The sequence below is a fragment of the Nerophis ophidion genome, linkage group LG25 (assembly GCF_033978795.1).
Source record: "Nerophis ophidion isolate RoL-2023_Sa linkage group LG25, RoL_Noph_v1.0, whole genome shotgun sequence".
Lineage (NCBI taxonomy): Eukaryota > Metazoa > Chordata > Actinopteri > Syngnathiformes > Syngnathidae > Nerophis > Nerophis ophidion.
Genome location: NC_084635.1, coordinates 22,741,307 through 22,756,367, shown reverse-complemented (window position 1 = coordinate 22,756,367; position 15,061 = coordinate 22,741,307). Strand labels below are relative to the sequence as shown.

At 40.0% G+C, this 15,061-nt stretch overlaps 1 protein-coding gene across 2 annotated transcripts in view; it reads right to left on the bottom strand.

Moving 5' to 3' along the window:
- Positions 1 to 15,061, bottom strand: part of LOC133542945 (sodium/potassium/calcium exchanger 1-like) — a 54,439-nt gene that overhangs the window by 14,581 nt on the left and 24,797 nt on the right. The window contains exons 5-7 of one of the 2 annotated variants that reach the window (XM_061887221.1): positions 9,826 to 9,879; positions 9,170 to 9,220; positions 2,960 to 3,025 (exon numbers count right to left, since the gene is read on the bottom strand). The exons of the other annotated variant lie outside the window; for it this stretch is intronic. Of the exons in view, the coding sequence (XP_061743205.1) occupies positions 2,960 to 3,025; positions 9,170 to 9,220; positions 9,826 to 9,879 (171 nt within the window). The remainder of the gene's footprint in view (positions 1 to 2,959; positions 3,026 to 9,169; positions 9,221 to 9,825; positions 9,880 to 15,061) is intronic. 2 annotated transcript variants of the gene reach the window in all.

Sequence of the window (15,061 nt, the reverse complement as noted above, 5' to 3'; positions counted from 1 at the left end):
CCGTGAAATGCTCAGTCAATCAGAAACAAGGATTGGGAAACTGTCACCACTTTGTGAACAAATGCGTGAGCAAATTGTCAAACAGTTTTAGAACAACATTTCTCAACTGGCCATTGCAAGGAATTGAGGAATTTCATCATCTACGGTCCGTAAAACCATCAAAAGGTTCAGAGTATCTGGAGAAATCACTGCACGTAAGCGATGATATAACAGACCTTCATTTCCTCAGGCGGTACTGCATCAAAAAGTGACATCTGTGTGTAAAAGATATCACTACATGGGCTCAGGAACACTTCAGAAAACCACTGTCAGTAATTACAGTTTGTCGCTACATCTGTAAGTGCAAGTTAAAACTACTATGCAAAGCCAAAGCCATTTATCAACGACACCCAGAAACGCCGCCGGCTTCGCTTGGCCCGAGCTCAGCTAAGATGGACAGCTGCAAAGTGGGAAAGTGTTCTGCGGTCTGACGAGTCCACATTTCAAATTGTTTTTTGGAAACAGTGAACGTTGTGTCCTCTGGACCAAAGAGGAAAAGAACCATCAGGACTGTTCTACGTGCAAAGTTGAAAAGCCAGCATCTGTGATGGTATGGAGGTGCATTAGTGCCCAAGAAATGGGTAACATACACATCTGTGAAGGCACCATTAATGCTGAAAGGTACATACAGGTTTTTGAACAACATATGTTGCCATCCAAGCAACGTTATAATGGACGCTCCTGCTTATTTCAGCAAGACAATGCCAAGCCACGTGAAACAACAGCGTGGCTTCATGGTAAAAGAGTGCGGGCACTAGACTGGCTTGCCTGTAGTCCAGACCTGTCTCCCATTGAAAATGTGTGGCGCATTATGAAGCCTAAAATACCACATTGGAGACCCTGGACTGTGGAACAACTTAAGCTGTACATAAAACAAGAATGGGAAAGAATTCCACTTGAAAAGGTTCAAAAATGTGTCTCCTCAGTTCACAAAGGTTTATTGAATGTTGTTAACAGAAAAGGTGATGTAACACAGTGGCGAACATGCCCTTTCCCAACTTCTTTGGCACGTGTTGCAGCCATGAAATTCTAAGTTAATTGTTATTTGCAAAAAAAAATAAAGTTTAGGAGTTTGAACATCAAATATGTTGTCTTTGTAGTGTATTCAATTGAATATGGGTTGAAATGGATTTGCAAATCATTGTATTCTGTTTATATTTACGTCTAACACAATTTCCCAACTCATATGGAAACGGGGTTTGTAGAACTAACACAATCCAGTGAAAAGATTCAACTGATCTGCTGCCACTGCCCCCAAACTGCGATTTAAATTCGCTGCAATCAGCAGCCAGCTGACACAATCACTTTGGATCAGTTCTAAAGAATATATACCTTGATTGTGAGCTAAATGGTAAAAACATGATTTGCTGAACACTGGTAATTAGACAGTAGTTTTGTTGCTATTGTATCACACTGCTTCACAATTATGATGAAGTTAAGAATAGTACAATACGTTAGCATAACCTGACCCATTTCTCATATAAATAGTCCTTTCGGCTTTAAAATTTTATGTCGATAATATGTGGCAATCTACTTAAATTAGACTGACCGTACGTCGTCTTTTCCACGGACATGTCCTCTTTGGCGGGACTGTCCCGGGTGTCCGGGCGGGGTTTCTTAAATGCCTCATATTTTCGGCATTTTGTGTCAAAGTTGCGTATATTTCTAATGTGCGTCTAGGGTTAAGATGGGTTAAAAACTAAACAAATTGTGAAGCTGTGCGTGCCCAGCAACAGTCGTGAGGGAGGGGCAGAGACAGCGAGAGCGAAAAGAGCGAAGTAGTGGATTTTTTGTCAATCAGGGCATACTTGGTCAACAGCCATACAGGTCACACTGAGGGTGGCCGTATAAACAACTTTAACACTGTTACAAATATTCGCCACACTGTGAACCCACACTAAACAAGAATGATAAACACATTTCAGAAGAACATCCGCACCGTAACACAACATAAACACAACTGAACAAATACCCTGAATCCCTTTCAACACTGACTCTTCCGGGACGCTACAATATCTAGATTTTGCATATTTTGTGTGTTTGCCATAAAAAAAACATTGTTTTGTGTGACACAAAAGGGCAGAAAACAAACAAAAAAACAACATAGAAAACCTAAAACGTTTTGAAATGAGGATTAGATGTGAAGTTGATGTAGACTCCAGGGATTTAAGTGTTAAATATAAAACGTATGTATGCCCTGGCACACCATTATCATCATTTCATGACCCAGGCAAAACACTTTTTACACTTTTATACTGAAATAAATACACCTAAAACTTATTAAATAAAAACATAGAAAAAACTACCAGCAGCGGTAAAGTTTAGATACATGAAAGAAAAACTAAAGTGAATGAATGTTTATAACTGAATACATTTAAATATGCATACAACTTTGTCTTCTTTTTATATTATTTCATTTAGTGAATTAAGTAACGTTTATGACAACCTTTTTCCAAAACACAATATATAATGTGAGATATAACAGGACAATGCAGACATTTATCATTTGTTTTCAAAACGCTTAAAAAAAGTGGGACCCCAAAAATGTACTGTGGGACCCCATTTTTATGACTTGATGGGGTCCTTGGGACCCCATTTTGAAAATTCCTAGCGCCAACACTGCTGTCAACAGAGGAGAAAAAATGCTTTATTTAAATAAATATATCATTTACAAAGCAAGTTCAAGTATCATTGGCAAATATTCACCTAGTCCCGGCCTTGGCACGCATATATGTGTCCTCTTTTGGGGGTTTCACAATATGGTCAGCCTACTTAAACTAGCTCTTTAAAATAACATAACAGTGGACCATGACTACATTAAATGGTTGACACTGACATGTGATCAACATAAGCTGTACCGACATAAACAGGTTCCATTGTAAGTGTACAAACTAAATTCAAGTATTCTCATGTGACTCACCTTCCATGTGGAACTGATGTGACTTTTCTGTGTCAGGGACATTCTGAGGCTTTACTCTGTTCTTTGCTGGGGTCAAGAGATGTATTCTGTTAACTATTGTTAAGTATAAACCTGTCACACACAATGGTAAATGCATGTACAGTGCATCCGGAAAGTATTCAAAGCGCTTCACTTTTTCCACATTTTATTATATTAGAGCCTTATTCCAAAATGGAATAAGTTCATTTTGTCCTGAAACTTTTATAGACAATACCCCACAATCAAAATGTGAAAACGTTTTTTTGTCACTGTACATTGCTGCATTCATCGTTTCCTCTATCCTGACAAGTCTCCCAGTTCCTGCCACTGAAAAACATCCCCACAGCATGATGCTGCCACCACCATGCTTCACTGTAGGGATGGTATTGGCTCTCTAAACATGACGCCCTGGCATTCATGCCAAAGAACTAAATTGTTGTCTCATCAGACCAGAGAATTTTGGCCTGAGGGTATTTCAGGTGCATTTTGGCAAACTTTTTACGAAGAAATAGCTTCCGTCTGGCCACTACATACATACAGTTCTGATTGGTGGATTGCTGCAGAGATGGTTCTCCTCTTTCCACAGGGTAATGCTGTAGCTCTGATGGAGTGACCATTGGGTTCTTGGTCACCACCCTGAAAGGACTAAGATGAATGCAGCAAAGTACAGAGACTTCCTGGATGAAAACCAGCACTTGTGATGGAGCATGAGAGGTGCTGCTAAGCGGAATGGGCAAAGAGGAATTGGCGAAACTGCCCAGAGACAGGTGTGCCAAGCTTGTAGCATCGTACTCAAAAAGACTTGAGGCTGTAATTGCTACCAAAGGTGCATCAACAAAGTATTGAGCAAAGGCTATGAATACTTATGTAGACCTACATGTGCTTTTTAGTTTTTTATTAAATAAATTTGCAAAATTAAAATGAAAAAAAAAATTGTCATTGTGGGGTATTGTGTAGAATTTTGAGGACAAAAATGGATTCATTCCATTTTGGAATATTCCTGTAACTTAACAAAATGTGGAAAAAGTGAAGTTCTACGAATACTTTCCGGATGCACTGGAAAAATAATTATTTTCTGTGAAACGTGTATTGTGTCGTTGTTTTTGGGTGTCAAAAATCTTGAAAATTGCTTCGGATGATTACTAACAAAACGGAAACCATTGTTATGGAATACAAAAGCCAACAAACCTATGATAAAAACCCAACCCATAAAAGAACTGTCCTCTAAGATATTCTCAGATAATTTAAAAGTATTTAGAAAAAGTCAGTTAATTAAACCAAATGCAAAAAAAAAAAAAAACAATGCAAACTACATTACAAACTGCATGCAAACACACAATCAGGCTACAATCCCGTGTTGACATGCGACAACAAACTTACATGCAACAAACCCACCACAAATACCTTACCTTTCTTTTGCATTAACCCCTCTCCTCTGACATTGCTATTAATGGAGGTCTCTGAAGAAATGCACATTAATTGTAAGTCTTCTTTGGCAGCTTAGTCACAGATGACCATGCTAATTTACGCTCTTGTGTCAGACACTTATTTCGATTCGATGTTTAATGTTTTGTTTTTTTTATTTTGTGATGGTACTTTATTATTAATAGTTTATTTTTTTTTAAATAGTTTTGTCATCCTATTTTAGTCAATTATTTGTATTATCTTTTCAGTTTTAATGAATGTTGTAATTATACAATGTACTTATTTAATTATAATTTTCACATTTTAACTTGATGTTTTGTTGATACGGTACATTCAGGTTTGCTGACACTGCCTAGCATGGCTGTACAATCCAATTCTTGAGTGACAGTACCTGTTGCACTTTGCACAAACATGTGTAGAGACTTCGTCCCACTCCTGCTGTGCAATGGTATTTGCAGTATGTTTCCTCCTGTCTCTCTTCTCCTCTGCGAGCTGGCCTCTCCTCAAATCAGCCTCTGCAATACTCCGTCTAACCGCTTGACGCCAGACATTTCGGTTCTCCGCCTGTGTCTCCCAGCTGCTCTGAGGAATATTACACGCCTTCAGATCTCTCTTGCATGCGTCCTTGAACCGGAGGGAGGGACGAACAAAACGTCTGGAACCAGCAGCTAGTTTTCCTTGGGAAGCCGTCCGTCCTGCCGAACATGTCCCAGCCATCGAAGACGGCGCTGGCTAAGAAGAGAGTTCATGCTATGGATATTAGCCCGCTAAAGAATGACACTGTGTGGAATATAGTCCTGCCAACTAATACCAAGGATAGGTTTGATGCACCGCATGCGGAAAGCGTTAAGTCGACGCTCTTGTCTCATGTAAGTAGTCCAGGTCTCGCTTGCGTAGAGTAAAGTGCTGAGAACACAGGCCTGATAAACTCGGATCTTTGTATGTTGAGTAAGAGCGTTGTTTTCCCATACTCGTTTTGCTAGTTTAGCCATGATGGTATTAGCCTTTCCAAGCCTCCTTTCAAGTTCAACATCAAGCGAGAGTTTATTGCTGATTGTCGAGCCTAGGTAGATAAAATTATCTACTACTTCTAAAGTGACACCATTCATCTTGATAACAGGATTTGCAGCACCTTGAACACTAACATTGGTTTTCTGCAGGCTAACTGTAAGTCCAAACTGTTCACAAGCATTCGCAAAACAGTCACTTAGCTTCTTTGGTGTTGTTAACAAGAGCAGCATCGTCTGCAAAAAGCATCTGTCGGATTAACACTGACCTCCTTTTGGTCTTCGCACGTAATCTTGCCAGATTGAACAATTTGCCGTCAGACCGTGTGTAGATAGACACCCTCAATGGATGTGTCAAAAGCGTAGGACAGGAGTATAGAGAAGAATATTCCAAAAAGAGTTGGTGCTAAGACACAGCCCTGCTTAACACCACTGTTGATAGAGAAGGAGTCTGAACAAGTACCATCATATAAGACGGGTCCCTTCATGTTGGAATGGAAAGAGATTAACATGCTGAGTAGTTTTGGAGGACATCCAATCTTTTGTAGAAGCTTGAATAGGCCCTTCCTGCTGACAAGATCGATAGCCTTAGTTAGATCTATGAACATCATGTAAAGAGGTTGACCATGTTCTCTACTCTTCTCTTGAATTTGCCTGACTGAAAATATCATGTCAGTCTTCGATTTTCCAGCCCTGAAACCACATTGGGATTCAGGATAGATACGATCTGCAAGTATCTGTAGCCTGTTTAGGATTATGCTTGCATAAACCTTTCAAACGATGTTCAAGAGAGAAATTCCTCTATAGCTATTGTAGTCACAGCGGTCCCCTTTATTCTTATAAAGTGTCACAATAGGGGCACCACGTATGTCCTGAGGTACTCCTTCTTCCTCCCAGCAAAGACACAGTAATTCGTATAGTGGTTTAAATAGGGCAGGCTTCCCTTGCTTGATAGCTTCAGGTGGAATGTTATCATTACCTGGTGCTTTGTCAGATGGAAGTGAATCAATAACTTTTTCAAGCTCTGCCATTGTAGGCACTCCGTCGAGTTCATTCATGATTGGTAGCTCCTTCGTATAATTTAGAGCAGCATCAGAGACAGTTGGTTCACGGCTGTATAGTTCTGGGTAGTGCTCGACCCATCTGACCATCTGTTCTTCACGATTGGTAATCTTCTCACTTAGCCGAGATTTAATTGGAGTAGTCCGTTTTAGAGCAGGTCCTACTACTTTCTTGATACCGTTGTACATGCCACGGATGTTACCAGATTCAGCACTCATCTGGATATCTTCGCAGAGCTGCTGCCAATAGTTGTTTGCACACTGTCTGGCAATGCGCTGTGTGGAACCACGAGTACTTTTGAGTGTCGCAAGCGACTGAGCATTTGGACACCTCTTGTATGCCAAAAATGCTTTGCGTTTGCCCTCAATTGCTGGTTCCATGATTGGTAGATAGTCACGACTGGTTTAATGCCTAGTTCTTTCTTTCTTCCCAAAAGTAGAAATAGCTGTATTGTAAATTGCTTCTTTCATGGCGTTCCATTTTGCTGTAGCATTATACTTCAGCAGGTTTTGAAGAGCTTGGTCCAGGGTTGATACATAATCATCCACCTTGCATGAAATTGACATCTTTGATGTGTCAAAGCAGGCACGACTCTTTGCCTTGGAGCGGTGAATTTTAGTGACGACCGCCTAGTGATTATCAGATCAAGCTGATGCCATCGATGAGACCTGGGATGTTTCCATGATACTTTGCGCGATGGTTTGCTCTTAAAAAAGGTGTTTATAATACAGAGGTTGTGATAGAGGCAGAGTTCCAGCAGCCTCTGGCCATTTATGTTCATCTTTCCGATGCCATGGCATCCCAAGCAAGATGGCCAAGATGCATGGTCTGCGCCTACTCTGGCATTAAAATTTCCAAGGACGATTAAGCATTCATCTTTAGGAAAACACTTGATCTGCTCATCAAGTCGCTCATAGAATTTATGTTTAATATCCTCAGTTGAAGAAAGAGTAGGAGCATAGACAGAGAATGTTCACTGGACCTGTAACAATGCTGAGACGGATAGACAGCAATCGCTCCATACCTCCTGATGGAGGTTCCACTGAGGCCAAAACCAACTCCTTGCTGGCGAGGCTCCTCAGGTTCTCTACCTTTCCAAAAGAACGTATGGTTAGCCTCTGTGAGGGACCCACTGGAGGCCAACCTAGTTTCTTGAAGAGCAGCTATGTTGACATCAAGCCTGGCAAGCTCCTTATCTATGATGGCCATCTTTCTGGCGTCGTCCACTTCACGAAGGTCATCAGGTTCCTGTGCACATTGTTCTCACATTCCAGCTTGCTAATCAAAGAGCTGGAGTCTTCTTTCTTTTCTTGTTTTGTTTGTCTGGTACATAAAATTAACAGTCTGCTTTTCATGCCTTTGCAGTACACTGAACTCCTGGCACCCACTGAAGCAGGCAAACGTTGGCGGGACGTCACCTTTTTGACCAGGGGCTGCCTGGCTTAAGGCGGACGGTAGTCAACCAATAAGATTCGATGATCCCTTCCACCGTCGAAACTGACCCGTGGCGCCCCTTTCCTACGCCAATTGGATGGGGGCTTATAACCCATAACTGTCAGAATCGGTGTTGTTTCTACACTTGGTTAAAGTGAAGCTGGAGAGTCATCTCCAGAGCGTAAGCCTGGGCATTACATATGGAGATGCTGGGTTGCCCAGTCGTCAGGATCCCCCTCTCCGCCTTGCTGATAAAATCCAAAGGAATGCTGAGCATGACGTTTGGCATCAGCTTGGCTGCAGGAGCTGCCGAAACAGTGTTTGCAAAGCACCAATCCGCCTTCAGGGCTCCACTCCTGATTTTGGAAGGTTTACTCCTTTACACATGGTCGTTGAGTCTATGTATAAACCTCCTCTGCTCTGGCCGTTTTGCTGGTTTGTGCAGCTCATCCGCCCATTGGTGCAGTGTAAACACCAAATCTACGGGTATTACATACCCAGGTTTGTAGTCAGAGTTGTCCTTCTCCTAGGAAAACGTCCACCCAAGGATGTTGAGCTCTTCCTACCCTGCTAGATGGCTGAAGGGCGAGCGCCCTTTGGCCTTTGGCGAATCTTGTTTTTGCTTCCACCAGGGTGTCTAACTACCCACCTCAACAGCCCCAGTTGGGGACTGATGGGAGTACCAGTTGAGTCGCCGGCAGCCCAACCCTGAAACAGGTTGTACTGGATTACAGGTTACCAGTAGCAGATCCAACCGACCTGACCTGACAATTGAATAAAAAAAAAAAATTGTCATTATGGGGTATTGTGTAGAATTTTGAGGACAAAAATGGATTCATTCCATTTTGGAATATTCCTGTAACTTAACAAAATGTGGAAAAAGTGAAGTTCTACGAATACTTTCCGGATGCACTGTAACAATAATTATTTTCTGTGAAACGTGTATTATGTTGTTGTTTTTGGATGTCAAAAATCTTAAAAATTGCTTCGGACGATTACTAACAAAACGGAAAACCATTGTTATGGGGAAAAAAAGCCAACAAACCTATGATAAAAACACAACCCATAAAATAACTGTCCTCTGAGATATTCTCACATAATTTAAAAGTATATGGAAAAAGTCAGTTAATTAAACCAAATGCAAAAAAACAACAACAATGCAAACTACATTACAAACTGCATGCAAACACACAATCAGGCTACAATACCATGTTGACATGCGACTACAAACTTACATGCAACAAACCCACCACAAATACCTTACCTTTCTTTTGCATTAACCCCTCTCCTCTGACATTGCTATTAGTGGAGGTCTCTGAAGAAATGCACATTAATTGTAAGTACGCTATCACATACTGCTAAATGTATGAGCTTCTTAAAATACTTTTCACTGAGAAGAAAAAGCTTTAACTATATATTTGACATACCGTATTTCCTTGAATTGCCACAGGGCATATAGTATGCGCCTACCTTGAATTACTGCCGGGTCAAAATCGCTTCGCAAAATAATTAGCGCATGCTTAGTATTACCGCCTGGTCAAACTCGTGACGTCACAAGTGACACTTCCCCTGTCATCATTTTCAAAATGGAGGAGGCTGATTTAAATACCGGTAATTTGAAATAGCATAAGGCTAAGAAGATTAAGAGCTATTCAGTAGGATTTAAGGTCCAAGATTACATCACACTCAAATGTTTACTGCATGCCTTTGGTAAGTGCCGGAGTGAGAAGAGGTTTTAAAATAATTAGCGCATGCTTACTTTTACCGCATGCCTTTGGTAAGCGCGGGAGTTAGAAGAGTTAAATTAATTAGCGCCCCAGCGGCAATTCAAGGAAATACGGTATTTTATGGTCAAAGTTTTTAAACACAAATGCAGCACAAGGACGTACAGTGAGGCCACAATAGTGGTAGCACTCTTACCTCCCCTAGCTTTTGTTGTAGTAGGGGGTTTGAACGCCCCACTAACGGTTGAATCTGAAACAGAAATCCCAAGTCTGTTTCTGGTCTTGATAACACTTTGTGTACCCACATAAATGCACGTGATTTGTATTTTACAAATGGTTATCTAAAGTAAAGACGGATCAGGAGTGGGATTAAATACTTCTGCTTCTACAATATATTTTGAAATTAAATTACCGATTCGAAATCGATATTTAAACCAAATTATTCTCTTACATTCATTTTTATTCACTATATTAGCAACTTGTATTAACATTTAATACAACACAATAATTTAAAGTTTAAAAAACTCCAAATGAGCCAAATCTCACCGCACATGAACCTCACCACACTTCACTACATTCCTTGATGTTCTTCTTATCACCAAAATATCCCCCTCAAGTCAACGCCGACATATTGACTGCATTCGTCAACATGTGTTGTAGTATTTGTAACTACATCATTATCAAAAATCAGCATTAAACAACAACAGAAAGCCAACTTCTGTCTATCTACACTGCAATAAAATCTGCAAAATGAATTAAAAACCAGCACACAGTGACATCCTGTTTGGTGAAAAGGTTCACAATAAAAGCATAACAGTGTTTATTGTACCTGAAGAATAAACACACCCGTAACAGCATGATGTTTCCATCTAAACAGGTACAGTCTCCTTGATTATGCTGTTTAAAAGCCAGATCCCATTTTCTGATCTAAAAGATGCTGATGATGCAAGTTGCCTTGGTGATGGTATAAAGCCCAGGTGTGTTCTACTATTTCCATAGCGATAAAGAGCTTGGTCTGCTAAAATGCTGGTCTTTATCCAGCTTGTATGAGCCTAAATTGAAAAGCTGATTAGGAATCAGCTGTGATTGAGTGCTGCCAGAGTGAAGAATCCAGTCCCACCATTTTGAATACAAGCTGAAGGTCACTAGGCCTTATCGAGCTACTCTGACTCACAGGGAAGACTGTGTGGACAATCTGGATCGGACAGACCGACCAAGTCACGGATCAGCTTTACTGCACTATTTACAAGGGGCCTGCTTTTTTCCAACTTGTTTTTTCATATATGGAATTACACATAAGGGACAAGCGGTAAAAAAGGGATAGATGGATGGACTTTCTATACTCAATAATGGAAAGGATTTGCAGCAAAAAAATTGCTTGGAGTTTTTCTGTTACGATAAATTGTAGTAATCTATTGTGCCTATATAGTCCTCTAAAAAAATTTAAAAAACCTTCAACTGTATTCCATTTACATGTTGTGACCTGCACAGTATTAGCAACATTTTTATTTTAGGAACTAAAGCCGAGGAATTACTTTTAGGAACAGTGCATTGATCACAAAGAGGTAACTAGCGTATGCAGCTATTAACCTACTGAGCTGCTGCATTGCCTCTGAGCTGGTAAAAGTGTGTGCTGGACCAGTGGTTCTCAAATGGGGGTACGCGTACCCTTGGGGGTACTTGAAGGTATGACAAGGGGTATGTGACATTTTTTTTTAAATTCTAAAAATAGCAACAATTTAAAAATCCTTTGTAAATATATTTATTGAATAATACTTCAACAAAAGACGAATGTAAGTTCATAACCTGTAAAAAGAAATGCCACAATGCAATATTCAGTGTTGACGGCTTGATTCTTTGTCGACATGTTCCATATATATTGATGTTAAAGATTTATTTTTTTGTGAAGAAATGTTTAGAATTAAGTTCATGAATCCAGATGGATATCTGTTACAATCCCCAAAGAGGGCACCTTATGTGTAGAAATCTTTATTAATGTTTGAATCCCTTGTTTATTTTTCAACAAGTTTTTAGTTATTTTTATATCTTTTTTTCCCAAATAGTTCAAGAAAGACCACTACAAATGAGCAATATTTTGAACTGTTATACAATTTAATAAATTAGAAACTGATGACATGGTGCTGTATTTTACTTCATCTCTTTTCTTCAACCAAAAATGCTTTGCTCTGATTAGGGGGTACTTGAATGAAAAAAAATTTCACAGGGGGTACACAACTGAAAAAAGCTTAAGAACCACTGTGCTAGACTATAAAACATTCCTCACACCTGTATATAGAAGGTTTTTTCAATAACCCGAAAAGTTGGCCAACTTTAAAATTCGATTTAGACCACTAGGAAAACGCGACAAAATGCTTGTTTGCTCCCACTTTTTTTTTCTTACCTGAGGAGTGAGGATTATGATGAATTAATTTTCTAAATGGGCAACACAAGTCTTCGGCCGAGAGATAGAAACATCCCATCAGCCAGCATCACAATGAAAGCAAACAGTTTGTATTTTTAGTTTATAATGCTTGGTGTTTCACTTATATTGCTTACTGTTTTGCTTCTAAAATCAGTAGCTCATCCTCCTTATATTCAGGTTCAAAAATATACAGTTCTGGATCATCATTTCTTCAAAGTGGTTTTAGCTTCTAAAATCAGTAGCTCATCCTCCTTATATTCAGGTTCAAAAATATACAGTTCTGGATCATCATTTCTTCAAAGTAGTTTTAGTTTGCTCTAATAAAGTCTGCCATTATTAGTAGTGTTGTTAAAGTTGGAGGAAATAGCAAATGTTGTGATGGGCTCTGTGAAATCAATGTGCCGCTGTAATGCTTAAAGGCCTACTGAAATGAGATTTTCTCATTTAAACGGGGATAGCAGGTCCATTCTATGTGTAATACTTGATCATTTCGCGATATTGCCATATTTTTGCTGAAAGGATTTAGTAGAGAACATCAACGATAAAGTTCGCAACTTTTGGTCGCTAATAAAAAAGCCTTGCCTGTACCGGAAGTAGCAGACGATGTGCGTATGACGAAACAGGTTGAGGAGCTCCTCATATCCTCACATTGTTTACAATCATGGCCACCAGCAGCGAGAGCGATTCGGACCAAGAGAGCGACGATTTCCCCATTAATTTGAGCGAGGATGAAAGATTCGTGGATGAGGAAAGTGAGAGTGAAGGACTAGAAAAAAACACACACAAAAAAAAACTAGACGGCAGAGCGATTCAGAAGTTATTAGACAAATTTACTCGGATAATTCTGGAAAATCCCTTATTTGCTTATTGTGTTACTAGTGTTTTAGTGAGATTATATGGTCGTACCTGTACAACCTGAAGGTCGGAGGGGTGTGGCCACAGGTGTGGTGACCGCCAGTGTCTCCGAGGGAAGCCACGTTTTTCGACGAGGTGAAGGCAGCCGATGCTTCCTCCACGTTGGAAGCATCCGACGGTCGGGGGCGTCTGGTGGAAGGAGGCAAGAGAGTCCGCAGCTGCCTCTTTGACAGGTGCAGGACGACGCAAGCTCTCCGCTCATGTCTACGGTAAGAGCCGACTTATTACCACCATTTTCTCACCGAAACCTGTCGGTTGACATGTGGTAGGGAACCATGTTCACTTGACCACCCTGTTCCATAGTAAAGCTTCACCGTCATCTTTCGGGAATGTAATCAAGGAAACACCGGCTGTGTTTGTGTTGTTAAAGGTGGCCGCAATACATCGCTTCCCACCTACATTTTTCTTCTTTGACGTCTTCATTATTAATTGAACAAATTGCAAAAGATTCAGCAACACAGATGTTCATAATACTGTGGAATTATGCGATGAAAAGAGACGACTTATAGCTGTGAACGGTGCTAGACCAAAATGTCCTCTACAATGCGTGACGTCACGCGCACACGTCATCATATCGCAACGTTTTAGCATGTTACTTCCACGCGAAATTTACAATTGCAATTTAGTAAACTAAACCGGCCGTATTGGCATGTGTTGCAATGTTAATATTTCATCATTGATATATAAACTATCAGACTGCGTGGTCGATAGTAGTGGGTTTCAGTAGGCCTTTAAAATGAACAAAATCCGAAAATATCACGTTATTAAAGTGCCTGTTACTACATTACATATTACAGCATGTACAGTATATAATATGTTAATGGAGGTTTTTTTAGAGTGCTTCATAGTCGGAATAGATCCAACCCCCTCGCCATGTCACGCGCACCTAGGACTGCCCAAAGTCTGCCGTCTTTGCCCAGAGTGTGTAGCTTTGACCAGTTTGCTATGGCACGAGGCCTTTCTCGCGGCTCCCTTCTGGTAATGGATCTTCTGCAGTTTCACCTACAGAGAGCTTGTTACCACATTTACTCTCACTCATCTAGATAGTCAAATTTGACAGTCTTCACAGTGCTGTGCCAGAACCAAAGCTGCAAATCATCCCATTTTCGCCGAGTTGCAATTGTGATGTTTATTTGTGGGATCCCCATTAGCTGTGCTCTTGAAAAAAACAAACAAAAACAAAAAAAACGGTAACAGAGATTTGACTATAGACAAAATCTGACCAATCAGATTTGACGGTAGAAACTAAGTCGAAGACAGACCCATCACAAATACTTCAGTTAGCAACACCTATCAATGTAACAATGTTTGTATTTTGTTCTAGCGTTCCGATAATATAGTAAAAGGTCAATCAAATGGTTCACTTTTTTTTAGAATTTTACCAATATTCACAATCCCTATGTAAGATAAGCACACGTATTGTATGATTTTCTTTTTTTTAATGCACTCTAATGCGTAAAAGCAAAAGTCAGCCAACAATGGGCCAATGAAAATCGCTCTAATATGCTTCCAAAAACCTGCATAAAAATGTTTAATATACATGCTGTAAGTACTGTACTGTATGTAATGTTTAAACAGACACATTTATAATAAGAAATATTTACATACTTTACTAATTTTAAGCATATGCCGGCACAATAATTTCAAAGAGCCATCACAGCATTCACTTTTCCCTTCAGCAACACTGATGACAACTCACGGCAGACTTTGTGAGAGACAACAAAAAAAAAAACTTACTGTACAATGTCTGCTCTTACAGTGATGACAACGGATGGTATGTTCATATCTTCTCATTTAGATGAAAAATGTATCATTATCCTCACAACAGTTTAAAGAAAGAAAAAATGGGTGCACACCAGCATCTTTTCATGTCTTTCTCGCCTATTCCGGGTCTAAATTGGCTGTCAAAGTTGACCAACTCCTCAGTTTAATGGCCACATCCTTTAACTATCCAGGGGAAACATGATTTATGATATATAATTAACATTCACAAGCTCAGAGGCGAGAGAGCAGCTCACCAGCTCATGTCAATATAGCACAATGGCTCGTTATCAATGCGGCACTAAAAGTAGGTCCGTAACATTAGTGCTTACAA